The 26,705-nt window shown below is 50.7% G+C and overlaps 1 protein-coding gene across 6 annotated transcripts; it reads right to left on the minus strand.

Moving 5' to 3' along the window:
• Positions 1–450: 450 nt before the first annotated feature.
• Positions 451–18,906, minus strand: TENT5C (terminal nucleotidyltransferase 5C). 6 transcript variants are annotated; one of them, XM_054564991.1, is made up of 3 exons: positions 18,805–18,906; positions 17,104–17,227; positions 451–3,609 (listed from the first exon to the last, which is right to left on the minus strand). In XM_054564991.1, the coding sequence occupies exon 3, from the start codon at positions 3,581–3,583 to the stop codon at positions 2,408–2,410; it is 1,176 nt and encodes a 391-aa protein (XP_054420966.1). In that variant the 5' UTR covers positions 3,584–3,609; positions 17,104–17,227; positions 18,805–18,906; the 3' UTR covers positions 451–2,407. The 6 variants fall into 6 exon arrangements, with proteins under 6 accessions (XP_054420966.1, XP_054420967.1, XP_054420965.1 ...); XM_054564992.1 differs by lacking the exon at positions 18,805–18,906 and adding an exon at positions 17,937–18,280; XM_054564990.1 differs by lacking the exon at positions 17,104–17,227.
• Between the last annotated feature and the right edge of the window lie 7,799 nt (positions 18,907–26,705).

The raw sequence follows: 26,705 nt of genomic DNA on the forward strand, positions 1-26,705 counted from the left end.
TGCCCGAGGACTTCAGGTGAAGAGACTGCCAAGCTGGCCACCGTGCAAGGGTGGGAAAGAAATGGAGGCTGGGGTTCCTAGCGACTTCTGTGCCTCCCTTCACGTTCAAAGGACTAGTTCCGGCTCAAGGGTCGGGGGGCGGGGGTGCTGCGGTGGCAGAGAATGAGCAGAAAGAACTGCCAAGGACAAACTGACATTTAATGATGCGGCTCCGATCCTCCCTCCCTCCGGAGCCTCACTGCCCGATCGCCACGCCTGCTGTGGGCTGTGACACCGACTGCCGTTAGCAAGTGCTTTTGTTGGCGGCTTCAGCACATTTCAAAGCTTTGGTTACACAGATCTGTCATTTTTGAGCAAACATGTTGCCATCTGACCACAATGGCGGTCTCTTAAGGTCATGGATGACCACGTAGTTCTCAAAGTCAGGATTCACTCTTCTTTCACTGTTCCCCTTTTAACACTGAAGCACCCCGCCCCTCCCCTCCAATGTTAAACTGGCCTTGACTCAAAGCCAGTGAGTTCAGATATGAGCGGCTCAGAGAGACACAGGAGCTGGTCATGCTAGGAAGTGGCTTCTCTCCACCTCCTGGAGCACAGCCTGGACAGCAGCTAAGCCTTGGGGTTCAGTCGCGCCCCCGCCTGCTTTTTAAGAGGCCAAGATACCACAGTCCAGAAAAAACCCTGAAAATGTAATCTTCAGAAAAAGGTAAACCACTCATTTTCTATTAAGCATTTCTGCACGAAGGTAACTTCATTGCTTATTAAAGCGACGAGGAAGCACACGCCCAGGGCTTGGCGTGTGCCTGGCCACAGGAGGAATGTCCAATCAGGGCCACATGTAGGATCAAATCACTTTAGAAACCAAGCTGGCTGGCAATGCTGGGTTTCTTTACCCTTGACACCCTGAAATGATGCTTGCTAAGAGTTCACACATGAAATTTCCAAATACAAAACCCCTTCCTTAATCTACTGGGAAAGCAGCAGCTTCGAGCTCTCCCATCTGCTAAGCTTGCTTCAGACTAGAGGTTAATACTGTTTTCCTTCTAAAGTGCAGAATATAAACAGGCATAGTCAAATCTACCAGCGTAAGGGAGATTCTTCTTCATTCACTCAGTTCATGCCCAGACACAGTAGGATGGACCACTGCAAGGTGCCTCAGTGCCTGCTGACAGGTCCGACTGGACGCTCACCCTCTACCTCATGCACAGCACAGGGACCGCGGGCTCCAACCCACAGCCATTTTAAGCCACAGATACCTGACCACAGGGGCAGGTCGCTCCACAGGCTGCTCAATTTTACTGAAACTCCCAAATTCATTGCTGTCAAAAACAAAACAAAACACTCTGGAGAAGGAAATCGCTACTTTTGAACAAAAACAAAAACAAAAACAAAACACAAAAATATCAGCCCAAGTACTCCAGAAAAACAGCTTGTCATACTTGGAATGTGACCAAAATGGGTTTCCAATTAAAACACGGGAAGACCCTCACACGTCAGTTATTCCAATGACCCTACACTCAGCACAGTCCTTAGTCGTAGAAAGAGAAAAACAAAAGAGAGGATGAGGAAAAAAGAAGTGTCATTCAGTAAGAATTTCTTAAAGAAAAAAGTGAACATTCATGTTTCCTATTTACAATCACCCCTACCCCCACCACAATTCTGTCTTAACATTATGTTCCACATTTTATTTGTTTTCAAGTTACATTTTCAAGAAAAGATCTTTTTTTTTTTTTTTCTTCCTCAACAATCTCACACAATTCCTCACGAGAGCATAGCATCTAAACCATGAACCACTTCCAGCCAGACCTCCATTCGGCAGCGGCTGGCTTTGGTTTACTGATGAAAGAAGTCCTCAGCTCTGCTGACAGGGAATAACATAAGCAATGCCGTCCTTGGAACAAAACTGAAGTCACGGGAGCACCCTCATGTTTGCCATTTTCTGCCTGACTAAAACTGATGCAAGAAAATAGACTATCAGCACAACTTTCATGTAACCGAGAACCCCAGGCGGGCGCTGGCAGAGCCCACCCCAGGCTCAAGAGAGAAGACAAGCAGCGTGGCACTTCCCGTACGCCGCCCGGGCGCCTCCCCAGTCTCGGCTACCGCACGGAGCTTGGGCCCCCGTGCTCACACTCCGGATGGGACGTGGTAGTGTCTATCTTGGAAAGATGTGGGTAGGCCATACTTCCTACAGCCTCTTCTGAAGTGTCACTGGAATAATGGGTCCCTTTAGGGTTGGCTCATGACACACTGTCGACCCATTCCAAAGGGGACACAAAGAAAAAAAAGCAGAACCAGAGCTGAGTTCCCCTTTAAAAGGCAAACACCTACATCTAGAGGGAGGCTCCCCTACCTGAGAGCCTCTGCGCTACAGGGTTCCCACTGTGGAAACCCTCAGGTCTCAAGGTTAGTTACAGGGCAGCCAGGTGGGGTAGGGCTGGCTGTAGGTCACTGGAGGCTGGGCAATGTAGTAGTTGTTGAAGTTGCCATCACTGACATAAGGAGCCGGCTGGTAGTAGCAGGTGACGTTGGTGGCGCTGGGGATGATGTTTTGCTCGGCCAGCACGCGCAAGGCCAGGAGGGAGATGAGGTTCAGGGTCTGCCTCCGCTCATGGCCCATGAGGCACACGGTGCTCTCGTTCACGACCCTGCGCAGGATCATGAGGTAGTCGTACTTGCTCCTCTCTCCTTCGGCAAAGTGGTTTTGCAGGTAGGTCTCCAACTTCCTCTGCTGTTCCAGGATGTCCGGGAAGTCGATGAAGAACCTGGAGCACATGTAACGCTCGAGAGTTTTGATCTCCTCCTGGTCTGTGGGCCTGAAGTCCCGCACGAGGAGGTTGCTGTACTTGAGCAGCCCCCCGCCCCTGATCTCCTCGGGGTTCTTGGTGGCGATCAGTCTGTTCTGCAGGTGGTCGAAGGCTTCCTCAAAGTCCCCGTACACGCTCTCCCCGATCACTGTGGGGTGGAGGTGCTCAGAGATGGGGTGGCTGGAGCAGTCATAGAAAAAGAGCAGAGAGTCCAGGATGATCTGGAAGGAGTCCACGCTAAACTCAAACTGACGCCGGATGGAGTCAACGAACTTCAGCTCCACATTCCTGCCGTTCTTGTTGGAGAGGGAGATGAGGCTCCAGCGGTCAGTGTCTGTGCATACCTTCACCAGCTTCTGCACATAGGCCTCCTTCAGGGTGACCGGGCTGATCTTGAGCTTGTTCACACCCTCCGGCAGGAAGTTCAGGAGGGAGCACAGCACCACATCCCTGACCAGCTGGAACTCGACCTCGGTGGGAAGAGCCACGTGGAAGATGAGGTCCAGGTCTTTGCACCCCAAGCCGTTGTCTTTGACCAAAACGTGGCCAGCAGCAGAGCCGTTCAGCCGGACGTCCTGCACTTTGATGCCTGCCTCCTCCAGCCGGCTGCGGACGGTCTGGACGATGTCCTTCAAGGTCATCTCCAAGGTTGGAAAGTTGCCTCGCCCGTGGATGGGCACGACCTCGGTCAGGACCTCATGCAGCCGGCTGACCTGGTCCCAGTTGAGCACGCTGAAGGACACGCAGTCCCTGGTACTGCTGCTCTCCTCTGCCATCTTGGGGGACGTCGTGGCCAGGGGAACTGAAAGTGAGGGGGTGAGAAACACAGTTAGGATTCACTTCCACTTGCAAAGCAGCTCAAGGGACTCAGAGATGACACTGAGATTTCTTTGAACCTTTTTCTGTAAACAGTAGTAAGTGGGCCTACTACTGGGTGTTGCTGTGAGGATTAAATGAATTAAATATGTAAAAAATAGTGCCTTCGTGGGGTAAGGACAATGTCCAGACATTCACCCTGCGCCACATTGGGTAACTTCGTAATTTTGTTTTATGTGCTGGTGTTGTTTCACGCATTTTGTCTGCGTGAGGGTGAGAGGTGGGCTGTGCGGGCTTGTGTGATGGGAAGGAAATAAACCCACTGCACCGAGTAACCTGAACACGGCATTAGCCAATAGAGAGCCAACGGGTTTGCTGAGCTTCCTTGTTTTCTATGAAAGCCACCTTTCCTGCCCTTGGCTCCCTCACTGCATCTTGAACTGGTTGACGCCTAGGCCACATGCAAACTTCCTTCACTCCGTGACCAGATGAATTCTCAACGGGGCCACAGCCCCGCTAGAAGAGGGCGTCCGGTCAGTCCTATCAGCACCAAGCACACGGACATCCTGTGAGCAGGAACCCACGTCCTCTCCCTGCATCAGAGTGATCAGCCCTCTGAGAGACCCTTTTGCTCCCCGGGGTAGGACCGAGGAGGCATCTGAGGGACAGGACTCCTGGGTTACAAAGGGCGAGGTCGGCTCTGTGGTGGGACGACTCTGCCCAGCAAAGGGCCCCCACACGGCGTGTGGGAAACTCCCTCAGCAGAGTCATCTGTCACCTGCATTTTGAAAACTGGTACCTTGGCACTATCCAAGGAGCCGAAAGCTTGCACTCAGAACTAAGAGAAAAACATCACTGCTCACACTTGACCTGTTAGAGCCACAAAGTCACCAAAGTCATTTTCAACTAAGTTATACCTTGCAGAAGACGAAACGCAACAGGTTCCCAGAAATCCTAATAGTATATTTAAAAATACTGATATATTAGAGTCAAGGTGCCTATGGATCCGCCTGCGTCAAATATTAGCTACAGGGATGGAAGGGCTGAAACGAAAGGTCAAGGCGCTGTCCTCAGACTGCACGGCGAGCGGCTCCCCTGCCCCCTTCACACCTCTGACCTGCTGGACACATGCAAAACCCACCCCGATGGTCTCTGCAGCTGCTGCTTCTGAGCGCTCACCCAGCACGCGTTGTCCTGGGGTGCAATGTGGACGTTTAGTCTTGCCCTGGCACCGGGGATCCGAGCCTCACCTACCCCGCCCAGATCGACGGGGTGGCTGCCGGTGTCGGGGTGCATCCGGCACCGCTGGAGGCAGGCAGCTGAGCGTTCCCGGAGCCGCCCGCCCAGACGGTGGGCGAGCACGCCGCACAGCAATACCAGGCAGTGCGCAGTAGAGAGAATGCAGAAGTGTCCTCTGACTGGGGGGAAGAGGAAGACCCCTTATGGGGACAGGACACAAGAAGACTGAAAGGCAACAGGAGCTCGTGGCTGGAATCGAGGGGCCGGGGCAGAGGCAGCGGCAGCCAAGGCCCGGCCCCATCCCCCTGGCCCCCAGCGCTGTCCTCCAGCCCCTCAGAGGCTCCTTTTCGCACATAGGTGACGGGGCTGGATTTGCCCGGTTGGCGATGGGGAGGCGGGGCTCCAGGGAGACCAGTCTGGGGATGAGCCCCTCTGCTTGCTACAGAAAACGGCATGCCAAGGGGGCGATAAAAGCTTCCCCTCAAACCTGTTGGGACGGCGTTATAAAGCCCTGCGCCATCTGGATCATCCTACCAGAGTGCTGAGTTCAGGAGGCTAGACAGAATTTGTGAGGGAATACTTGATGTTTTTTGTAGCTGGCATTTGGCTTCCAGTCAGATTTGAGACAGTGGTTTTCTTTCCGATGAACTTGGGGACACAGTGCTCTGTGGCCCCTTTCTTTCATCATTTATGACGAGCGCACTGTGCCCATGTGCCCATTATACAGGGCACTACGGGCCCAGTCCAAATGATCAGAGAGGTGTGGCTCGAGCTTTGCTTTGAGCCACTGCTGCACCATCTGTGATGTGGAGACACAGATGTCGGTCAGGGATGCTGACCTACTGTAAAAATACAAACGGGCGAGCTGTAACCCAACCAATACTTGGAACAGAAGGAAGTTAACTTTAAGAATATCACCAAGAAGAACCTCAATCATGGGGCAGAGAATAGCTGTAGGAATGCTTTTGACTCAGGCTTTTCCTTCCAGGGAATCATTAAAAAAAAAAAAAAAAGAAGAAGAAGAAGAAGTTGTGGAGGGTTAGAGTCAGGATCACTCCCCCCTGTAGGACAGGGGTCCTGAACGTGCGCAGAGGGACATCTGAGACCAGGGAGGACCTGAAGAAAGCCAGCGCTCCTTCCTCCAGGGGAGGAAAGGGACGCAGACAGGAGGATTTGGGCATATTTTTAAATCTCTGAACTTGCAGTAGATTCAAAGGTAGACGCTGTTTTAGGCTGAGGGTTTGAAAGGTTTAGCTGAGAGGAAAGGCAGCAATGGCCAGAAAGGTTATGAGCAACAGAAATGGTGTATTTCAGCCCCAGGGGAGAGGTTGTGAAGCCACAATCCCTGGACGCTGCGGCGGTGGCATGGAAAGCAGACAAACTGATGGAAGGGAATTTTGTAAATCTAGGCATAAAATCTATTAATAAGGGGATTTAGCATATAATAAAGGAGCCATTTCAGAATAGTAAAGGGAAAAATCTTGAGACATCTGGATAGTAATCTAGATTTTAAAAAAATAAGTTGGCTCCTTATCTTGCATACTAAGATCTAGATGGATGAATCAAAAACTTCAGTATAAAATATGAAACCCTGAGAGCACTAGAAAAAAAACATGGAATTTATATATTTACACAGAGTAGGTATTCCTTTCTATATCATATAAAACCTAGAGAGTCCCCTAAAGTGATACATGTGCCTATAGAAAAATTAAACTATCTACATGGTAAAAATGCCATAAAGAACTTAGAAGACAAAGAAAAATATTTGTCACATTAGGCAAAGTATTCCTTTCTTTCATGAATAGCGAGCTTCTACAGATCAGAAATACTAGAACCCTAATAGAAGAAGGGTCAAAGGGTATGAACAGGAGCTCAGATGCATAACACATTCAACCTCACCTTAAAGGGATGGGCAAATTAAAACTTCAAGGTATCCTTTTACCTATCAGATTGGCAGAGATCCAGAAGCAGTCACCGTGGGTACAATGCCCGTGGGCTCTCTCTGGAGAACAATGTGGCACTCTCGGTTTTCAGTGGCTATACCCTTCGACAGGGCAATTCTACTTCTAGGAAGTCGGCTTTGGAGTTTATCCCATGGGTGTACCTGCAAGTATGCACAACACTATCCAGCAGAGAACTGTATGGAGAACTGCGAGTGCCAATGCACACAGCTGCCCGACAAAACGGTGGCGGCCCTGCCTGTGTGACCGTGAAATGCTCATCGAGGTCGTGGAACAGAAAGGCAAGGGCAGAACTGTGTGTGAAGGTGCAAGTCTCCGCTTACACAGTGTCTCTGGCAGGACACCCAACGGTTCAGCCGCACCAAAGGCCGCCTCCTGGGTGCGGGACAGGACCGAGGAAAATTTCTTTTATCCTTTTTGAATTTAGAACCTATACATGTGTTAGTTGAAAAAATAGTTAAAGCCTTGTTATCCATGTTCTAAAATCTTTCCCCTAGGAAACTTCTACTCACCTGCTAGCTTATTTAATTCCCTCAGTTCCTCTCCTGTCCATCCCCACCACCGCCATATCCATGTGCCAAAACCAAATGCACTGGGGAGCCTCCCCTCCCAGCCTTACCTGCTCATCTCTAGAGGGGTGGGTATGAGAAGCTAGTTTTCCTATACAATGGCTTTCAGTCAAGTTTCTATTTATGTTCTGTACAGAAGGTGTCCACTGTTTACAAAAAAAAAAAAACCCAAAAAACAAAAAACCCAAAACTTCCAAAATAATGGATAAGCCATCTCATCTAGTTCCATTCTATGTTACCCAAAAATGTTTTAGTAGTTTTAGAAGAATCGCTATTTCTCATTTCAGACATATTACAGCCACCCTTATAGGACACTGTTATGTTGATTATTTGCTACAGTTGCAAGAACCTTAATACAAGCAATATGCTTATTTTCCAAGACTCTTAAGGTGTCTATGGTTGGCTTCTGCCCTGTCAGCTTGTGATACAGGCATGAATAACGGAGTTAACGTTCAGAAAAAAGCAGTCCACATACAAGCACAGTGTAGGGCATGGCAAATGCCGAGTCCATGGTGCAGTTTTTAACTCTCCCAACTTGCCATGATTTAGACATAGAAACTCAAGCCACTGAAGGTGCAAATTCAGGCGGAGTTCATATTCGGTCCGCAGCTCATTACAAGAGCCCAAGATGAGTTATGGATGCCTAGTATGAAGGAGTCCTTTGTTTTCCCTCACCCATCCAAGCAATTTCAAAGATGAGAAGCACATTTTCCAGTTACTTAGACACACACTGGTATTACCAATAAATCCAAGTCATAGGCCCTTAATGCTTAGAGAACACACCAGAGCTTAGTGTAACAGTTTCAATTTTAACTAACCACTTGAAATCAACACTGATATAATCCTCATCTAAAAGAATCACACGAAACACCCATTCCCAGTTCATGAAAGGCCCTGGTTAGAGGCAAATTCTAGCTCAAAAATGCACAAAATACTGACTAGAAAAAAAAATTAATTTGAAGCCTGGTAAACTCAACTAAAGTGTTTGATTTTCCTTCTACTGTCTGAGAAACAGAGTTGTTATATTTTGCACAGAGGAAACTGGGAAAAGTCGGAACGATGATATCTCATTGATTTGAACATTCAGGCACCGTTTTACAAGTGAGGATGACCAACTTCCTACCCAGTTCAAGCTGTTTAATCTTCTAAAATGTTTGACTCACGATGAACAACTGCCTCGGGCAGCCTTGACTCCTTTTCTTCTGTCGCCTGACTCTCATGGAAGGGTGGAACACACGCATGGAAAGAACAGAGGTGTGCAGAGACAGCCCCCAAAGCGGGAGGAAAAGCCAAAGGAGGCGAGAAGGTCAAACCGAGCTCCCCCACGACAAGCTGACGTCAAACTTATCTTTGCTTCGCCCCTGCCTTGGACAGAGCCACTTGGCGCAGAATGATCTGAAAACCTATGTTTGAGCCCATTTGGAGGGTGGGGGGCGGGGGGGGATGGGGAGCCATTTCTGGTCCTGCTGCACAGTTTATTTGGATTCCCGAAACAGGAGTGACAGTGGCCAGGAGAGCAGGAGGGGACTCCCGGCAGGCAAGCAGGGCCGGCGGAGGGGCCGCTGCAGAGGAGAGTGCGGGAGCGCTGATACCATGCCCAGGCCGCACAGTCCAATCAACACTGACTCCATCTCGGGACTGATAAGGGACAGACGCTGTCCAGAGTTCCTGGTGTGTGTGGAGCTGCGCCTCCACGAGTCAAAGACAGTAGGTACATATTTAAGTCCAGGTCTGTGCTCTTCGGCATGAAGCTTAGAAGGCCCCCCTGCAGAGGTTTCATGGAAATACCACAGCTCTCTCCACACGGCAGCCCCTCCACCCTGCCCAGAGACCAGAGAGCAACACCCTGGTCCTGGGACCCGCTGTGGGTCTAAGAATTCAAAAGAAACTCAAACCCATTTCAGCATTCGTTTGATGGTAAACTTCCCTTTCACGGTTATTAGGTGGTCCCTCAAAAACCTGGACCTTTCTACTAGCACTTTCGAGCTCAGGGTAAGAGACCCAGCCATGGGCAATGGCCCACGTCTGGGGACAGACTCTAAGGGAGGTGTGTATGCACAGCAAAGGACCTGTGTCCCTCGCTCCTGGCCGAGAGGGGACCCATGCGCCCGTAGAGGGCATCTGCCACACAAACTCTTCTCCTCTGACTACAACAGAGGATGCTTAAAGCAAAAAGTTCCCTTGCACAGGAAAGCCTAAAGAACCAGCCCGAGGTGGAAGTGGACAGCCATACGCATCACCACCTCCCACCCGCCTCTTCCCTGAGCTGGCTGGTGACTGAGAACCACATTCTGGGCCTGTTTCTTGTTTCCTGAAAAGGAAGGTATAGAGAGGCACATGTAAAAGCAAACGGAAGAGCGCTTAGTATGAGCCACTGCCCATCAGTTCCCATTTCCCTCAAGCTACAACGGTCCCTTTCCCAAAATTAAGCACTAAGGATCCCAAATGGTTAAGTGAATTGTCCCCAGGTCCTCAGTGTGCTGGAATGGGCGACCAACTCCACCAGTTCTTGCTGCCAATAAAGTGATCTTTTCTAAAACAGAGGCTTTATTGGTTCTGTCCAAAAAAGGACAGGGCAGCCGCCTGTTAACCGTGTAGCTGTGTGCCTGCCTCCCCGCCACAGATGCTGGATGGCGAAGCTTGAGCAATTGCCCTTCAGGCTCCAGCTGGGCCAAGGGCAGTGGTCATCTGCAAGGACACCAAGGTGGCTCTGAGGACAGAGGCCCCGGGGACGATAACTCGTTACCCACTGTGTGGTGTGGGAAATCCCATTTCTCAGCAGGGATGTGTGTCAGCTGCTTCGTCTCTGCATGTCTCACTAATAACCCTTCCCACACCCCTTCCCCGCAGGCTCCCTCTGCCACGTCCTCGGGCTCCAGCAGCACTGACAGACGCAGGGCCCTCCAGGGGCTCTTTGTGTGGCCCCAGCCATGGCCAGAGGACACCCAAGGGGACAGACAGTTAGCCAGGTTGCTGACATAAGCCACCAAACTCTCCCTGACAGCATCTCGAATGCAAGCGCTATAAGGCTTTGAAGACAAGCTGGTTGCTCAGGCAGCGGCGGGAAGCAGAGCGCAGCAAGAGGAAGGAAAGGGGAAGAAGGTGGAAAGGTTTTTTTATAAGATGGAGGGAAGCTGTGCTAATGCCACCTGAGACAGGTCAGATGACAAGTGATGAAAGCAAGACAGAAGCATTTAGAACTAAGCAACCAGCTGTCAGTTCAGAAACCCTCTCCTTCAAAGTCATTCTGGTCTGCAGTTTAGCGAGCCACCGGAACTGGAGGTAATTAAGTACAGACATTCTAATAGTTGGACTGGTGTTTGTGTTGAAGCGACAGTGGCTGGGAGGTGAAGGCCTGGGGCCCTCTCCCGAGGGAGCTCCAAGATGCTGGCGAGGTGGCCAAGCAGCGGTGATTTCGGAGGAAGCAAGTCCAGGAGGGAGGACCCTGGAGTGGAAGGAGCTGGGATGATGCGCTTGCTAGGCAAGCGTCAAGAAGAAAAAACGATGGCACAAGAGGGAGATTTTAGGAATGGCCAATCCTCGTGGGCAACCACGCCACAACCCTCTGCTCCCAGAGTATGGCGGCGGCTGCCTGGATTCGTTCCGCTGGCCAGGCGCACGGGAGTGTCCATCGCCGATAAAGCAACAGAACAGGACACCCCCTGCAGACAAGAGGGTAACTATCAGATCCAGGAAACAGAGAGCCCGATGGGGCAGCAGAGACAAGGCAGGCCCATTTGCAAGAAGTGACGAGGGCCCCACCGGTGAGCGCATGAGGGAAGCTGGAACAGAACCGAGGACAGAAGCAGCCTGGCCCAGACCGGCCCATGCGTGGAGCTGGACACCTGCCACATTTTCCACCTGCGTATAGCCTGGCCCTTGAGATGTGTTCACCCTTGAGAAGACAGCCAGATGCTTTGAATGGCTATGGCTGGATATATGCGACCCCAGACAACTGGGGAGTGGGGAGGAGAAACACCAGGGTCAAGGTGGCTTTGGCCTTCAGAAGCAAAAACCTCTCTTACTCCTTGAATTCCTGGAGGGGTGAAGGCCAGAAGTTATCTAGGACCCGGGGGAAGCCTGAGCCAGCCTTTTGTCTTCGGGCTGCTAGCCCCACCACCAGGGAGGAGGGGATGTTCCGGAGACTTCTCCACTGCCCCCAGACACATTAAAAAGTCACAGATAGCCGAGGCACACACCTGTACGTAGAACAAAAAAGTTTACGTTGATTGACAGCCCAAAGCAATAGAATCAGATAAAATAATGCCTTGTTTAAGAAAAGGCCGATGAATTATATTGTGTGTACTTTTTCCCAGAAGTAATGTTTACAGCTGCCCACGCAAATACCCACAAACACGTTCTGCCTCCGTTCAAAGAGCCACAAAGCTGTGACCAGAGAAAACATTTCTAAGCCGGCGACACAACAAAGCCACAGATGGGCCTTTTCTCACCCTTGGCTCCTGACCACATTCAGGCTCCAGTCTACTTTCTCAGGGTTATCCTCCTCGCCTCTGGAAATGATGGCTTCCAGAGCCGGAGAGGCTGGTCAGATCCCCACTGCAACAGGGATGCCGTCTGAGTTAAGGAAAGATGGGGCCCTGGACCAAGGCAGAACCTAGGGCTGCCTTGCTGTGCACAGGCTTTTCCAGTTTGAGGGGCCCTCACAAGTTCCTCCTCCCCACTGCTGCCAACACGCAGCCTTCATGGTTATCAATGACGGGGCCCTGTCCATAGTCACCCGCCCTGAGAAGACTCCAAACAGAAAGCTCATCCCGTCCGTCAAAATAGGATGCTTCAGCAAGTGTGGCTGGAGAGATAACGCCGGGGCTACAAACAGCATGAGCGGAACGAAAACACTGCCCCCCACATAACAGGAACAGCACAGATGTTGCAGTGCTTAAAGGGATACGCTGAAATGGTTGCTAATGTAGATATCAACAAGGTCAGGACATAGACATCTTTAGATGGAAGCTAAGCAGAGAAGCCTTGATTTTTCCAGGGTGTCAGCATTATTAAGTGCTAACTACGCAACTTACATCGGAAATAATCTTTTTTGCTACTGGGTGGTCCACTCCCTCCTACCAAATGCCTCTTTTTAAGTCAGAGATGTAACTGGTCTGAACTCAGAGAGATCCCCAGGGCTGGTTCCGCTGTTTCAGAGATTGACTCAACTGGGAAAAATATGACCGTTTCTAGATCATTTACTGTAAGGGTGGCCGAGGCTATAGGCAATTCACAGCGCTGCAGGGCTGACAGCCTCCAGGTTCATCAAGGGCTGCTTCCACAGGTGGCTCTACCACGGACCTCGCCAGCTTAGAGCTCTGAACGTTGTCAGCTGTCCAAACGAGGTCCTCAGTCCCCTGCCAGTCTACTCACTAACAGCATCCCTGGGCCTCTCAGGAAAGGCACAAGCCACTCTCGGGTGCTCAAATGCACTTCACATGCATTAGATGCATGAACACACTGCCACGCGCATGCGCCTGAGCCGGCCTCCACTTCAGTAAGGACGCTAATTACACACACAGTTCAACCCAGGTTTCCATTTTGCACCGACGCTTCCCTGAGCCGTTAACATTCACATGGCAGCCAGCCGACCTCTAGGTCTGAGCAGGACAGCAGGCACGGTGGCCCTCTGACAACACTATAAATGCCGCTAAGAACAGAAATTTGGGTTAGTGGGCAGAATCAGGGGCGAAGGGGTGGGATTAAAGTGAAAGGGCAAAACCATGAGATGGCACCTACTTCTGCACCCAAGCGACCTGGTCTTTGGTGTTCCCACATGTGTAGAGTCACACAAGGCACAACTACAGCTCACCGGGATAATTATCGAGTCAGCCTTTACCAAGTCCGGCGGTGGTGTCGTCAGGCACCTCAAAGAAGCCTTTTACTGGAAAGTTATTTCCTGTTACCGTTTCCAGTTTTAATTGTCGGAGACCCAGCCCCTGCCACTCTCAGATCTTCTCTGCAGTCCTTTGATCACCTTATGATTATTCTCGACTACAGAAAAAAACATAACGTACACTGAGCTAAGAATCAAAACGTCCTGTGTTCAAGGATCAGGTCTGACTCACATGGTGAATGATTATCAAGGAGATGGCCACAATGAGTGAAGTTCCTTTCATTCTTTCAGCTCTGTGAGTGCCTACTATGTTCCTAGTGCTGTTCTAGAAGCTTCTGAGACAAAGACAGACACACAGACCTCTGCCCTCGCACGGCTGATAACCTAGCTGGCACTCCTGCCATAACTTCGTGTTGTTAACTCTTGCCTCACAGGGACGTGGAGTCAGAATTTGAGAGGCAGGCATTGCATTTTTGCCGACGGCAGAGACCTGCCTTGCCCAATCCGGTGCACACGGCCTCACGGGGCTGTGGAGCACTGGAAACGGGACAAACCCAAACTCGGGTGTCCTGTGCATGTAAAACACAGCCTGGATCTCAAGGACTCGGCATGGGAAAGAAAAAAGTAAAGTATCTCATTCACATTTTTATATAGATTACAAATTGAAATGATATTTGACATGATGAGTTAAGTAAAATTTAAATTGTCTTCATCTGTTTATTTTTACTTTGTAATGTGACTACTGGAAACTTCACTGTGGCTCTTACATTTTTACTGGGCAGCGCTGGTCTGTCGGCCTTGTGACGATGAAAAACCGAAGCCTGTAGAGGCAGCCGCAGAGCAGGGAGGGGATAAGGATCAAGACCACAGAGGACCTGGGCACAGGAGACCCCAAGTCCGTGCCTGGCCACACGCAGGTGCTTGGTGAGTGTCCGCCGCGTCTCCGCTCTGGACCCACACCTCCTACTGCGGCCACCTCACGGTCCCCCACGTGCGTGACAGGACTGGCCACGACTGCGCAGTCAGCTGGCCACAGCGGCCCTCGGGCCCACCTCTCCACTATCACAAGCTCAGGTCAGGGATAAAATAAACAGGGCGTGTTTGGGGTGAGGGGCAGCCAGCCAGGGGAGGTGGAAGGCTGCCCCTTCTGTGACTCTTCCGAGGGCTCAGAAAGGTGACGGCAGCTCTGTCAGCATGAGGGAGTAGGAGCAGTTCGAGATTCATGGATAGCGTTCTCTCAGGTGTTTCCAGCGAGCCAATACAGAGAGAGATACAGGTCTTTCTGTGTTAATCCAAAGATTTGAAGGAAGTAGAAAATAGGGTACAAAGCAAACCTGTAAAGATGTATTGAAGAGGAGAGGCACGGGATAAGGGGATCCTCAGATAGGGTGGCTCAGAAGCCTCTGAGAAGGGTCCCAGGGTAGATTAAAGGGTGGCGAGAAAGGAGCAGATTAATTTGATCAGCTATGTGGGTATGTGTTCTGTGAGGCCAGGCAGGGCCCCCGGGAAGCCTCCTCCACCGGAGGCTGAGAACAAGCAGAAGTGAGGAAGGCCCAGGTCCTGGCAAGACGCTCTGCCTCCCCTAGAGGGACGGGCAGAGCCTGTGAGTCATGAAGGTGGTGTTTTGGGAGCTTGGGATGTAGGATTGGCCCCAGGCAGCGAGAGGAGCCGACTACCCTCCCATCAAGCTGCTGTCTGCAGGGCCCTCAACCAGGTCAGGGGCAGCAGTGGAAAACACAACACGACAAAGAATCAGCAGAGCTGGCCACCGAGTACACGCGGAGCGAGAAAGGCTGATCAAGCCAAGGGAGGCTGGTGGAGGGCGGATGGGCAGGGTGGGAGGGTGCAGGGTAACAGCTTGAAGGCTTTCAGCTGTGGACCAATTAGTGGCCCCTGCCCCTGGGCTCCACACCACCCCCTCTGGGGCCTCCATTTAGGAAAAGGCCTGGAAACCACCCTGCGTTTTAGGCTAGGAGCTTTTGGTCCCCAAAGCTCTGGCACCCTGGCCCACCAGGACACCACCTACTTAAGGGAGGCCCCACTCCCGGGGAGGAATGGCAGCCGCACGCCAGCAGAGGTCTGTGTCCACTTAACCTCTGGGTGACCGGCCCTGGGCGCTGAGGAGGTGGCAGTGAGCACACAACCCTGCCTCCCGGGGCTCACGTGCCGGTGACGAAGACAAGCAAGTGAGAACTGCGCGTGCGGAGGACCCCTGAAGCTGCCCCAGCTCCTCCTACCCCAGAGCCCTCGCCCGGGCCTCCCAGCACCTGGCACACATCGCTGCCTGGGAAGCACTTAACCACTCACTGACTCAATCACTGTAATCCCAGAAATAAACACTTAAAGCTGGGCCGTGACCAAGACCCCCAAAGGCTCTGAGCCTAAAAACAACCTACAGGAAGAGCTGCTTAACACTAGCAATTGCGTCCTCATATTAGTTTTCTCCTGTTGTTCCAAGAAATCCTGCAAGCACTTCTACAGCAGGCTACAGGGGAAAGTGGCCCCAAATCTATGGATTCTAAGCAGTTTATCAGGCTATTTCTTACATAGTTGGGATACACAAAGATGCTTCCTCTAAACCATTTGAACTACAAATACGAACTTCCTAACGACGCATAGAGGGACAGAAAAAAGAAGTCTGAGGCCAGAAATCCCAGAAGCAGCCCACGCGATCGCCCCCACTGCTGTCCGCCAGCGGCTGTAAACACACGAGCACATCTCCACCCACAGGTGTCTGCTCCGTCAGAACACGGCGCATGCCAATCTAACACGCCGCAGTCAAAACGCCCAGATGGCAGGACGGGCTCCTATACTGTCTTGTTTCTTCAGTGACAATACACAAAAAAGCAACAAACCTTATCTAACCAGAGTAATGCTTTATCCCAACTAACACCCCATCCTCTGCATTGCTGCCCTTAACCCCAGACACGCACAGGCGTGCGAGCGCGCGCGCGCGCACACACACACTCACACACACCCCTACAAAATAACAGCTACAGCCCAGAGTCCAGGGTGAAACCAAGAAACTCAAACACAAGTTTAAACTAACTCCCAAAACTAGCCTTGGGCTTCCGCAACTTCTCTCAGTAACACACACACAAAAAAAATGGTTTACCACGTCCATTCAGAGCTCATGGCTTGCCATTCTTCAGAGACTGACCCCATGCACACAGCATAGCAAAGAGGAAGGCAAGGTACTACTTACTTGAGCAGTTAAAAAAATGCCATTTTCTAACTCCGTATCAAATAAGTGTGGTTACTGGCAGAACAAGGGCATGACAGTCCACTCTAGATTATCTTTACTGCCGGGCAGTTCCTTGGACTTTCAGAGTACGAGGGCTTCTCAGTTCTCTGGTGCATGGAGCAGAATGTCCACAACCTGCTCCATCCAGCCTTGAACGCTGGGAATGCGGGCTAACCCAGCGCTGCTGGGAGAGGGGCTGTGGGAGGAGCTTCTGCAACTCAGGGGATTTCGGGAGCTGCTGGTGCTGGGAGGAGAGCAGAGAAACTGCGGGGGAGGGGCGGGGGGCACTGGTGCTAGGCTAAATCATGTTCATTCTGACAGAGTTACCCCAATGTAATCTCTAGATACAAGGTGGGTATGGTGGAAGAAAGGCCACAAAAGGCGTTGCTGTTAGCTCTACATTCACACACTAACGTTCCTTATGAAATTAGGGACTTTTGTTTTGGGTAACAATTTAGGAGCCTCCTGGCAGAGGAAAAGTTTTGTTTGTTTGTTTGTTTGTTTGTTTGTTTAATGTGATGAGACTCTCCCCACAGCTACCTGAACAATTACATATAACATATAACTCAGAGCTTCTTTCTAAAAACTCCTTATTCAGAATAAGTGTACTCTAAAGATACAGGTGTACCTTAAAATATAAAGTTTCAGTTATCTCAAGTAAAAGCTTGACTCCAGAGATATTAAGTTTTCCATCTTCACAAACAACAATGGCAAAGGACAGAATTCCTGCTGGTCCAGCTCAGACCGCTCCCCTGAAAGCGAAGAGAAAAGTCAGCACTCTCTAGTCCCCACCTCACGCCGGGCAGTGGCAGAGTCTCCAGAGCAGGTCTCACCACCCCCCTCAGAAACCTCTGGGGAGTTAAGACTCAGCACAATTCCTGGGAGGCACTCCTACCACCCTCACCTTGCTTCCTCGCTCTGATCCTTGCCAGGTTACACATGTTGAAAGGTTAGTGGAGCCAACAATGGCCACCCTCATCCCCACGAAGGACAGCTGGACCCAGCCCAGAGTCGGCTTCAGGAGGATTTAATCATCTTAACTTCATTTTCTGGGGAGGTTCAGGTTCCTAACCCACCTATCCTGAATACCAATTGTCACAATATAAATGATTACACAGTCTTCATAAACGCTTATCGGTGCCCTTCAAGCACTGCGTTGTTGGCATGTTCTAACTCCCTAACTAAAAAACAAACAACAGTTAAAAAGCAGCAGGTCCCTACTTAAGGACGTGGGCAGCCCGGCAGAAGCCTTCCTCCGAACCAAAAGGGAGGGGGAAGAGGGCTGAGCCGATCCCTCCCGCGGCGTCCAGCCCTAACAGTCAGTTCTAGAGAGGATGGCTAAAGTCCCCCCTGGCTTCGAGGGAGCGCCGTTTGGTTTGACCGCCCGCGGGCGTTGTGTTGAGGTCTGCAGGCTACCAACCTGTACTCAGGTTCGTCACCCTCCTCCGACTCCCCTCCTACCTTCGCGATCTTGACTGCGACACCTCCCACGGCAGCGGCGCCTCCTGAGCCACCCGCGGCACCGCTAGCGAGTCAACTGACTGTCATGGCTTTTAGTCTACTCTGTAAGCAAGTTTCACTTCTAAAAGGGGCGGAACCAGGTCGCAGACACCGTAATCCCGAGAAGTTTCCGAGAGAAGCGCAGCACACAAGTCACTCGCTTAGGTCACTTTGCTGCTTATGGTGTCCACAGTCTGGTGTGAGTCCAAGAAAAGTGAGCGATCTCCGCTCGGGCCCTGGCACCCCGCCTGGGAAGCGCCCCTCCCCTGTCCGGCCTGATATCGGCCCCGGACCGCTGCGTCTCTAACTGCACCTCCCCAAACCGCCGCATTCGAATTCGCGCTGCGCAGGCCGGAGGGGGTGTACGTGCGGGTGGGAGCGCAGGTGCTAGCCCGAGAGACCGCAAGCGACGAGGGGTGGCGGGACGCCGGCGGGCCCCAGGAAGGAGCCGAAGGCCCCCATCACGTACGCTTCGGCCTCCCCGCCGCGCCCGGCCAACGCGCAGCCCGCGGGAAGCGCGCATCAGGAACTCGCTGAAGTTTGCCAAGCCTAGCCGAAGTCTCTGGAAAGTTGCAGCTCCCTCTAGGAGCGTCTCGCCTGGCCCACAGGGGCGGAGAGTGGAGGGAGGGTGCCACTGAGGGAGCTGCGGGGGAAGGGAGCACCTGGTCCCGTCACCTGTCCGCACCACCCCTCACGCCTCCGCGTCCCCCACTGGGCTCGGCAAGGACCCGAGCTCCGCTCGACGGGGAGAGACCCCCGAGGGCAGAATTCGCGGCTCTCTGGATCCGCCGCATCCTCAACCCTTTGGACGAGAGGGCCCTGGACTCACCTGGGCGGTGGAAGAGGAGAGGACGGAGTCAGGTGCTTGGTGTGGGCAGCCCCCAGCAGGAGCGGCGCGGTCACTACAGCCCCCAGACAGCTGCACGGAGTGAGCCTCACGGCCACCGCCCCCCTCGTTCTTATACGGCCTGACCACGCCCCCGTCCACCACCCCCGCCCCCGCCCCCGCCCCTAAGCCTGCCTCCCGCGGGAGCGAGGGGCAGGGCAAGGCGGAGTCAGCGCCCACGGGATCCTTCCGCCTGGACGCTGACGGCGAGGGCCTGGCGAGAGGTGCCTTTTGATTGGCTCCTTGGGTGAATGGTTGCCGAGAGACGAGTAAATCTCAGGCGGCGGGAAGGGGCGGGGGTGCTAAAGGAGGTAGCACTGCGCAGGCGCAATAGAGAGGGGCCCGGTGGACACCCCCTTAACTTCGGAGTCACGGGGACTTCTTCTGTTTCTCCTTTTCGCTGCGCTCTTTTCTGCTGTTTCTGTCACATAACTTCCCCCCAAGTTTTTCCCATCTCTATCCCGCTCCGTCGCAGGCCTGTTTTGTTTGTTTCTCTGGAAGTTTCGCGTTGGCTCCCTTTTCCAGGAGTGGGGAGTGAAACCCCCACGCCTACCTCCGGGGTGTGTTCTGAACTCGGAAAAAAAAAATTATGGTTTCTGAGCCTGGGGAACCTTCCTGTTTCCCCATGCAAGCTGGCTGGAGGTCATTGGGGAAGGAGTCAACACAGTTGGTTCTCTGGTCGGAGTTAACCACCTGTGTGCAGTTGGTGGCACCAAAGGGCCTCGAGGAATCCATCGCCAAGCCTGGCAACCGCGACAGCTTCAGCCCTCTGCGGCATGTCACAGGGTCAATGGTGCCTGTTATATAACATACGGGCGGGGCTTGGACTCGACCCACTCATTCCATAGCAAGTGTTTAAGAGTCTCGGTTCTAAATTCAGATAACCTGGGCTGGGATTTCCATTCATCACCTGACTATCTGTAAGGCCTTGGGCAACTAACTTAACCAACCCTCCATAAATCTCGATCTCCTCACCTGTACGTGGGACTAAAAATGGAACAGCTTTGTAGGGTTATGTAAGTATTAAATAAGAAAAGGGAAAGCTGCTAGTGCAGTGCCTAATATAAGGGGTGTGGGACGTGTTATATCAAATAGTAACTGTCATTTATCCATAAACATTTATTGAGCTTGTACTGATCCTCTACTGGGTGGTGGGAGAAAAGATTACTTCCCACAGGCGGTATTTCCATGCCCCGCCCCTTCCATTCCTGCCTGAAATAAATATGGCTCTCAGTGTCTGCCAGGATAAAAAGAGTTCTCAGATATATGCCTTCCCTGGAGAGGAGCGGGTTCCTGGAACATCAGGAAGATAAAAGATCGGTATGAATGCTTGCAGCAAAAGCCACAGTGATTCTGTTGTTGGACATGCAATCAGGATATGGTCTGATATTTTGGTGTTACTTTTTGTTTTTGAGGTATAAATTCAGTACAGCGCACAAAGCTAATGTACACAGAATGATGAATTTCTACATATATGTACACCCGTGTAACTGCCACCCAGGTGGAGACACTGACAGTCTCCAGTTTCCCCCTCATGCCCCTTTCCATTCAGTGTCCCACAGGGTAACCATTGTTCTGACCTCTATCGCCATAGATTAGTTTTACCAATATTTGAACTTGATATGGATAAATTACATAATGCATGTACTTTTGTGTCTGGCTTCTTTCACTCAATAGTGTGCCTATGAAATTCACCCATATTGTTGCATGGAACAATGGTTCATTCTTTTCCAATACTGTGTATCATTTCATTACATAAATATTCAATAATTTATGTACTCATTCTACTGGTGGATGTTTGGGTTGCATCAAATTTTTGCCTATCACAAATGAAGCTGCTTACAAATAATCTTTTTTCCAGGTTTATGAGGTATACTTGACAAATAAAAATTGTGTGTATGTAAAGTGTACTACATGGTGTTTGGATATACAGTGTGAAATAATCACCACAACCATGCCACATATCCGTATGTAAATATGAATTAACATATCCATCACTTCATGTAGTTACCCCTTGTGTATATGTGTAGTGAGACCAAGTCTCTTAGCAAATTTCAAGTATACCGCGTCTGGCAGAAGTAATGCCTGCTTGAGTGTGGTTGGTAGGGTGTAATAATATGGGTGTAATAATTTATAGTTTTAATGTGAACATTTCACCTAAAATGTCATATGGTGTGCAGGAGTGCGATATTGTTATGTTACAGAACTACATGCTTATGATTTTGTAATAAAAAGGGGTGTTATTTGTGCCAGATACTGTATAATACAGTGTTACCAGCTATAATCACCATGCTGTATATTAGATGGATCTCCAGACTTTATTCATCCTACGTTTATACCCAGGACTGGAAATGCAGGATCATAGAATATACACATATTAAGCTTTAAAGAGACTGCCAAATAGTTTTCCAAAGTGGTACAGCAATTTATATTCCAGCCAGTACTATGAGATTTGTAGTTGCTCCACAACTTTGCCTGTACTGGTGTTGCCAGTCTGTTCACTTTAAAAAGGTGGGGAAGGTAGCCCCGGCCGGGGTGGCTCAGTTGGTTGGATTGTCCCATAGCCAAAAGGTTGCAGGTTCAGGCCCCAGTCAGGTGCATATGGGAGGCAACTAATCTGTTTTTCTCTTCTCTCTCTCTGTCTTCCTCTCTCTCTAAAAGCAGTGAAAAAAAATGTCCTCAGTGAGGATAAATAAAAATAAAATGGAAGTGTGTATTTCATTGTGATTTACATGTACATGTCTCTAATAATAATGTTAAGCAACTTTTCATATGCTTATTGGCCACTTTAATATCCATTTAGTGAAATGACTGTTTAAGTCTTTTGCCCATTTTCAGGGAGTTGTCTGTCTTACTGATCTATGAGTTCTTTACATATTCTGCATATGAGTCCTTTGTCCAATACATGTCTTACAAATATCTTCTCACAGTCTGTGGCTGTGTTTTCATTCTCTTAATATTATCTTTTAATGAACAGGGATTCTTAATTTTAAAGAAATCTCATTTACCAATCTTATTTTTATGAGTAGTGTTTTTTGTGTTCTGTTTAAGAAATCTTTGCCTAGCCTGAGGCCATGGCGTTCACCTACTTAGTTTTCTTCTAGGTACTTGTTTCAGCCTTCACGTATAGATCTCTGAGTCATCTCAAGGTAACTTTTGGTGCAGTTGAGGGTCAAAGTTTATTTTTCCTACATGGGTATACAATTAGCTCAGCACCATTAGCAAGTAGTTTTGTTGAATGAATGAATGCATTGCTGAAAAATTCAGTTAAGAGACAAAGTGACTGGTTTCTTAAAACCCAGATTGTCCATAAAAATCCAGTATACATGATCACATTAAAATTAATGTAAATTGTTATATTGCATGGGCCCTTGAACCATTTCTACTTTCTCTGTATCTCATGGATACCATTAGCACAGGCAGCCTCAGGGTAGAATGCAGGTCAGAAATTCTAACCTAGAAGTTGAGCTAGCCTGGTTTCCTTCTACCTTTGCTTGGGTAAAATTGTGTCCAGCTTCCTGACCATTAGGCAATCTCATGGTAGGTAGAAGGGGAGAGCCAAGAGCTAGAAAAGAAATTCATTATTCATATGTGTGTATACATTTTTCTTTGGGCCCCTTTTTATTTCTGGGGCACGACTTGACTTTTCTAGAACTTTGTTTCCATTTTTTGAAAATACACAGTGTTCTTTCTACCTCATAAAACTGTGACAGCCTGAAGCCGGAAGGAGCCTCAGGAAGCTGCCAGGTGCTGCCCACTGGACATGGGACCACGGACTGAAACTGTCCTGAAATTATCAGAGCCTCCTCCCTGCCAAATCCCCGCCTCTGCTGGAGCACGTCCAGCCCACATGGTCTCAAGAGCATTGCGTTCTGAGCGACTCTTGATCTGTACCTAGGATTGCCGAAGAAAGAAAAGCAAAGCAGGAAGGCCATGACCCTGAAAAAGTTCTATGTTTCAATAGAATCTTATTTCAAATACTTAGAGAAGCAAAGACATTCTATCGCTAATGGTTTTTGCAAGGCAAGAAAAAAAATCTTTCGCTTAGTGCCCAGCTATGCTCATTGACCAGTGTCTTTAAGCCTGGAGTGGTGTGTATGACTCTATCTCAAGGTGGATCACCAGATTAAGCATTTATTAAAATGCCCTGTTCTAAATATCTTATCTTTCTTACTATGGTTTTTAAGCAAAGTTTTTATTGCTGCCTATTGACATACAGAGAAGGGCACACAGATGACAGGAGCGCACAGCTCAGTGAACTCGCGCAAACTGAACAAACCTGTATCACTGGCGCCCAGACTGAGAAACAAAGAAGCACCACAGCACTTGCGGGCCTGTTTACAGCCACCACAGTGGCACTGTCTCCATGTGAGTGGTTCTCTGCTGGGGCCGAAGCAGGACTCAGCTTTGAACCAAGCGACGGGTCAGATCTGGTCGGGAAGGGACGGGGAAGTGGGCTGCACCTCTGAGGACAGTTTCAGGGCAGCAGAGACTCTGGGGCACCAGGGCATCAGAAAGGAAGATCGGGGCCCAGAAAGGGGAATGGGGGATGGTGCGCTGCCAGAGAAGAGAGGGTGGAAGCCAAAGATGGCTGTGCTGGCTTCATGCGTGATGTCGCTAGACCCCTTCCCTGTCTACCTCCCCGAAGGAAGTGGGGAGGGTTAGGCCAGAGGGCTCGTATCCCTGTCAAACGGCTTCCCCGATCCGGGTCGCAGCATCCTTATCAAAACGGGAGGGGTCCTTAGCCTCCCTGCTTCATGGAGGTGTGTGCTGGTCAAACGAGGTAGTAAATTCATGTGCAGGTACTGGCCCGTGCACAGAATACCTCTCTTTGCCAACCGTGGGCCCTTTCTCGCGTTACTGTCAGGACAGCTTGCCAAGCCAGTCGAAGGAGAACAGAGGAGGGTGCATTCTCCACACCTTGCTGTGGCCACCTTCACTTCTGAGGCCCCAGATTTCTTATCTGAGGATTAACGTTTTCAAGCCTCCCTTCAGGAAAAAGGGATTCTGTGACAGTGTAAATTTGTTAATGGATCATTTCCTATCTTGTGGCCAACCCCTGGGTCCACTCTGAACCTGCCTTACATTTAGGCCCCGGGTTTCTCTACCCAGATGCCCGAATCTCCCAGCACAGGAGCGCATGCCTGCTGGAGAAGAGACCCGCCATCCCCCGGAGCTTGCCCGAGGACTAAGATGCCCACCCGCTAGGAACGGCCGACTCACCTTCCAGGTGTGCTTCTCAGCACTCAAACGTTATCTTCCAGTCCTCACAGCAATCTAGATAGTTGGCTGCAATTAATAAAAGATGACTCTGGATGACTTAAACAAAATGGAAATTCTTTAAAAGGGATAGGGGAGTCCACAAAATCAGCAGGACGGCTGGAGAGCTTGGCCACCACCACCGCTGCCACCATCCCTTGATAATCAAGTCTTTGCGTCCCTGCTTATTCCCGTCAGTAGCTTCTGATTCAAAACCTGGGTGCGGGGCACCTGATTGGCAGAGCCCAGGTTGTGTGTCCAAGCCCAAGGTGCAAAGATGACTCAGAAACAGATTACCTGACACTTCCAGCTTTATGCCTGCGCAGGGCCTCTACCTCTTGAGATAGGGGATTCTCCAAAGAGCAAAGCAGGATCAGATCCGGAGGGCTAGACACACACTTCTTCCTTCCAGCCTTTGCATCCATCCCTCGTGAGCCTTGCTTGAATGAATCAGTATCCATTGATCCATCTACCTCTGGGTCACAGAGGCAGGTAAGTTTCTGAGGACCAGGAAATAGATTGTTTTAAAAAAAAATTTTTTTTTTTAATTTATTGATCTGAGAGAGAGAAAGGAAGAAAAGGAGAGGGAAACATGGATTTGTTATTCCACTTATTGTTGCATTCATTGGTTGCTCCTTGTGTGTGCCCTGACCGGGGATCAAACCTGCAATCCTGGCATATGGGGGTAACACTTGAGAAGCTTTGAGGATGGAGACTATCCAGCTGGCCCCACCCTGCCAATACTTTCTGCTCTTGGCCAGGTGGCACTTTTCCTCCAAATTTCTTAGAATAGGCACTAAGCGGATGTTTGATGGAAGAAAGAAAGAAAAAAAAAAAAGAGAGAGGACTTAAATAATGTCACCACGCCCCCAATTCCGAGCCTCGGATTTCACTTCAGGCTCTGACAATTGGCCATTACTTTGAGCCTCAGTTTCTCATCTGTTTAAAAAACAAGCAGACAAAAGAAAAGGACCTGGCCTGGTTCACCTCCAGCACCTCTGACCCCAGCAGTGACATGAAGGAGAGCAGGGTGCATGGCTGTGCTGCCAGCACACCGTGGGGCTGGCTGCTTGTAATGACAATGTCCCAGCGCTGGCGCTTGTGTAACAGGCGGATATACCGAGAGGGAACGACTGTTTGCTCAGCAGCGAGAAGTCTATAATTAGACTGTCACAACATCAGCAAAAGTACAGGATCAATGTAATCAGAGAAGAAATGGAAAAGAACACAGCATCAGTCAGAGCCTCCAGCAGGTCCCGGTGGTTTCCGGAGTGCTAATCGCCCAGGCGGGGTCAAAGTCCCGCTTGTGGGTTTCATCCTGGCGATGGCCAGGTCGGCCTGGGCCTATTCTGATGCCCCTCTCAGCCACCCGCTCTCCCCTGCTGCCCCCTCCCCTGTCTCCACCCCCTGCTGCCAGAGTCTCAGAGATGAGAGTCCAAAGGAGGCTGGGTTGCACCAAAACTCTGTGGCCAAGGCACCTCCATTCCTCTTCTGTGCCAGCTTCTTTAAAAAGCAGGTTCTGGGCCCCATCTTGGCCCTGCGGGGTAGGTGCTCTGGAATCTGCGTTTAGCACTTCCCCGGATGATTCGGTGCCTGTCGAAGCTTGAGGACCACCGTGCTGAGGCATCCGCGCTGTGGGAGACGGCTCCCCCTCCGACCCGGCAGCAGGTTCAGTCAGAGCACAGGACGGCAGCAAGAATCAGGGCAGCCAAGGTTAAAGGGCCTTCCCAAAGCCAAGGATGATAATGGATCTCTTATTTTCTTTTTAATCATGTTAAGAATTCCAAAGCTGCAGACGTGTTTATCTCATTAATCCTCATGACACCTGATCTAGCGGGGAATGGCCAGTGTCTTTAGTTTCTTTCCCCAGAAGTGGATCAGGGCCCAGATCTGCCCCTGAGGGCTCTGGCTCCCAGGGCTTCCTGTCTCCCCTGAGCTTGACCCCTGCAGACAGAAGCAAATGGATTTCCCAAGTCTGTGAGCCCTCATTTCTAATTCAATTTTTAAACATAAATCATCCATGTCACACTGCATAAAAATCAGAGAGCAGAAGGAAGAACTAAACCATCACTAATCCCACAGTAGTTCGGTGTTCATCCTTCCGCGCTCTAAATGTGCACACGCACACGCGTGTTCCATTCCCGCTTCCGACGGAGGCCCAGAGCAGCCAGGAGCACACTCGTACAGGCTAAGGGAGGGGAGCTCGAGAGGGACCATTTCCCTAGTTGTGGGTAAGGTTAAGGGAGGCCTTCACAAGGGGCGGGGCAGGCCCACGGGAGGGACAACAAGCAAGAGCCATTTCCACACGAGGCCTGGAGGGATGAGAAGAGAGACGTCACCAGAACCTGGGCAGGCGGCTGCCACACAGCAGCTGCAGCCCCTGGTTGGACAGCGAACTGCCCCTGCAGGGAGGGAGCCGGAGGCAAACACCTTCCTCCTTGTCCCCGCGCCCTCTGGTCCCTGCCTATGCCCTGCTGTAGCCAACCAGAGGCTGGTCCGTGCAACCAGAAGGCAGGTGAGTGCAGTTTCTAGAGGTCAGCTTCCCTGAGACACAGAGCGGGAGCTAGACAGGTGGAGAAAGGGTC

Source organism: Pteronotus mesoamericanus, unplaced genomic scaffold (assembly GCF_021234165.1).
Source record: "Pteronotus mesoamericanus isolate MK-2021 breed Mesoamerican mustached bat unplaced genomic scaffold, CSHL_Meso_final scaffold_99, whole genome shotgun sequence".
NCBI lineage: Eukaryota > Metazoa > Chordata > Mammalia > Chiroptera > Mormoopidae > Pteronotus > Pteronotus mesoamericanus.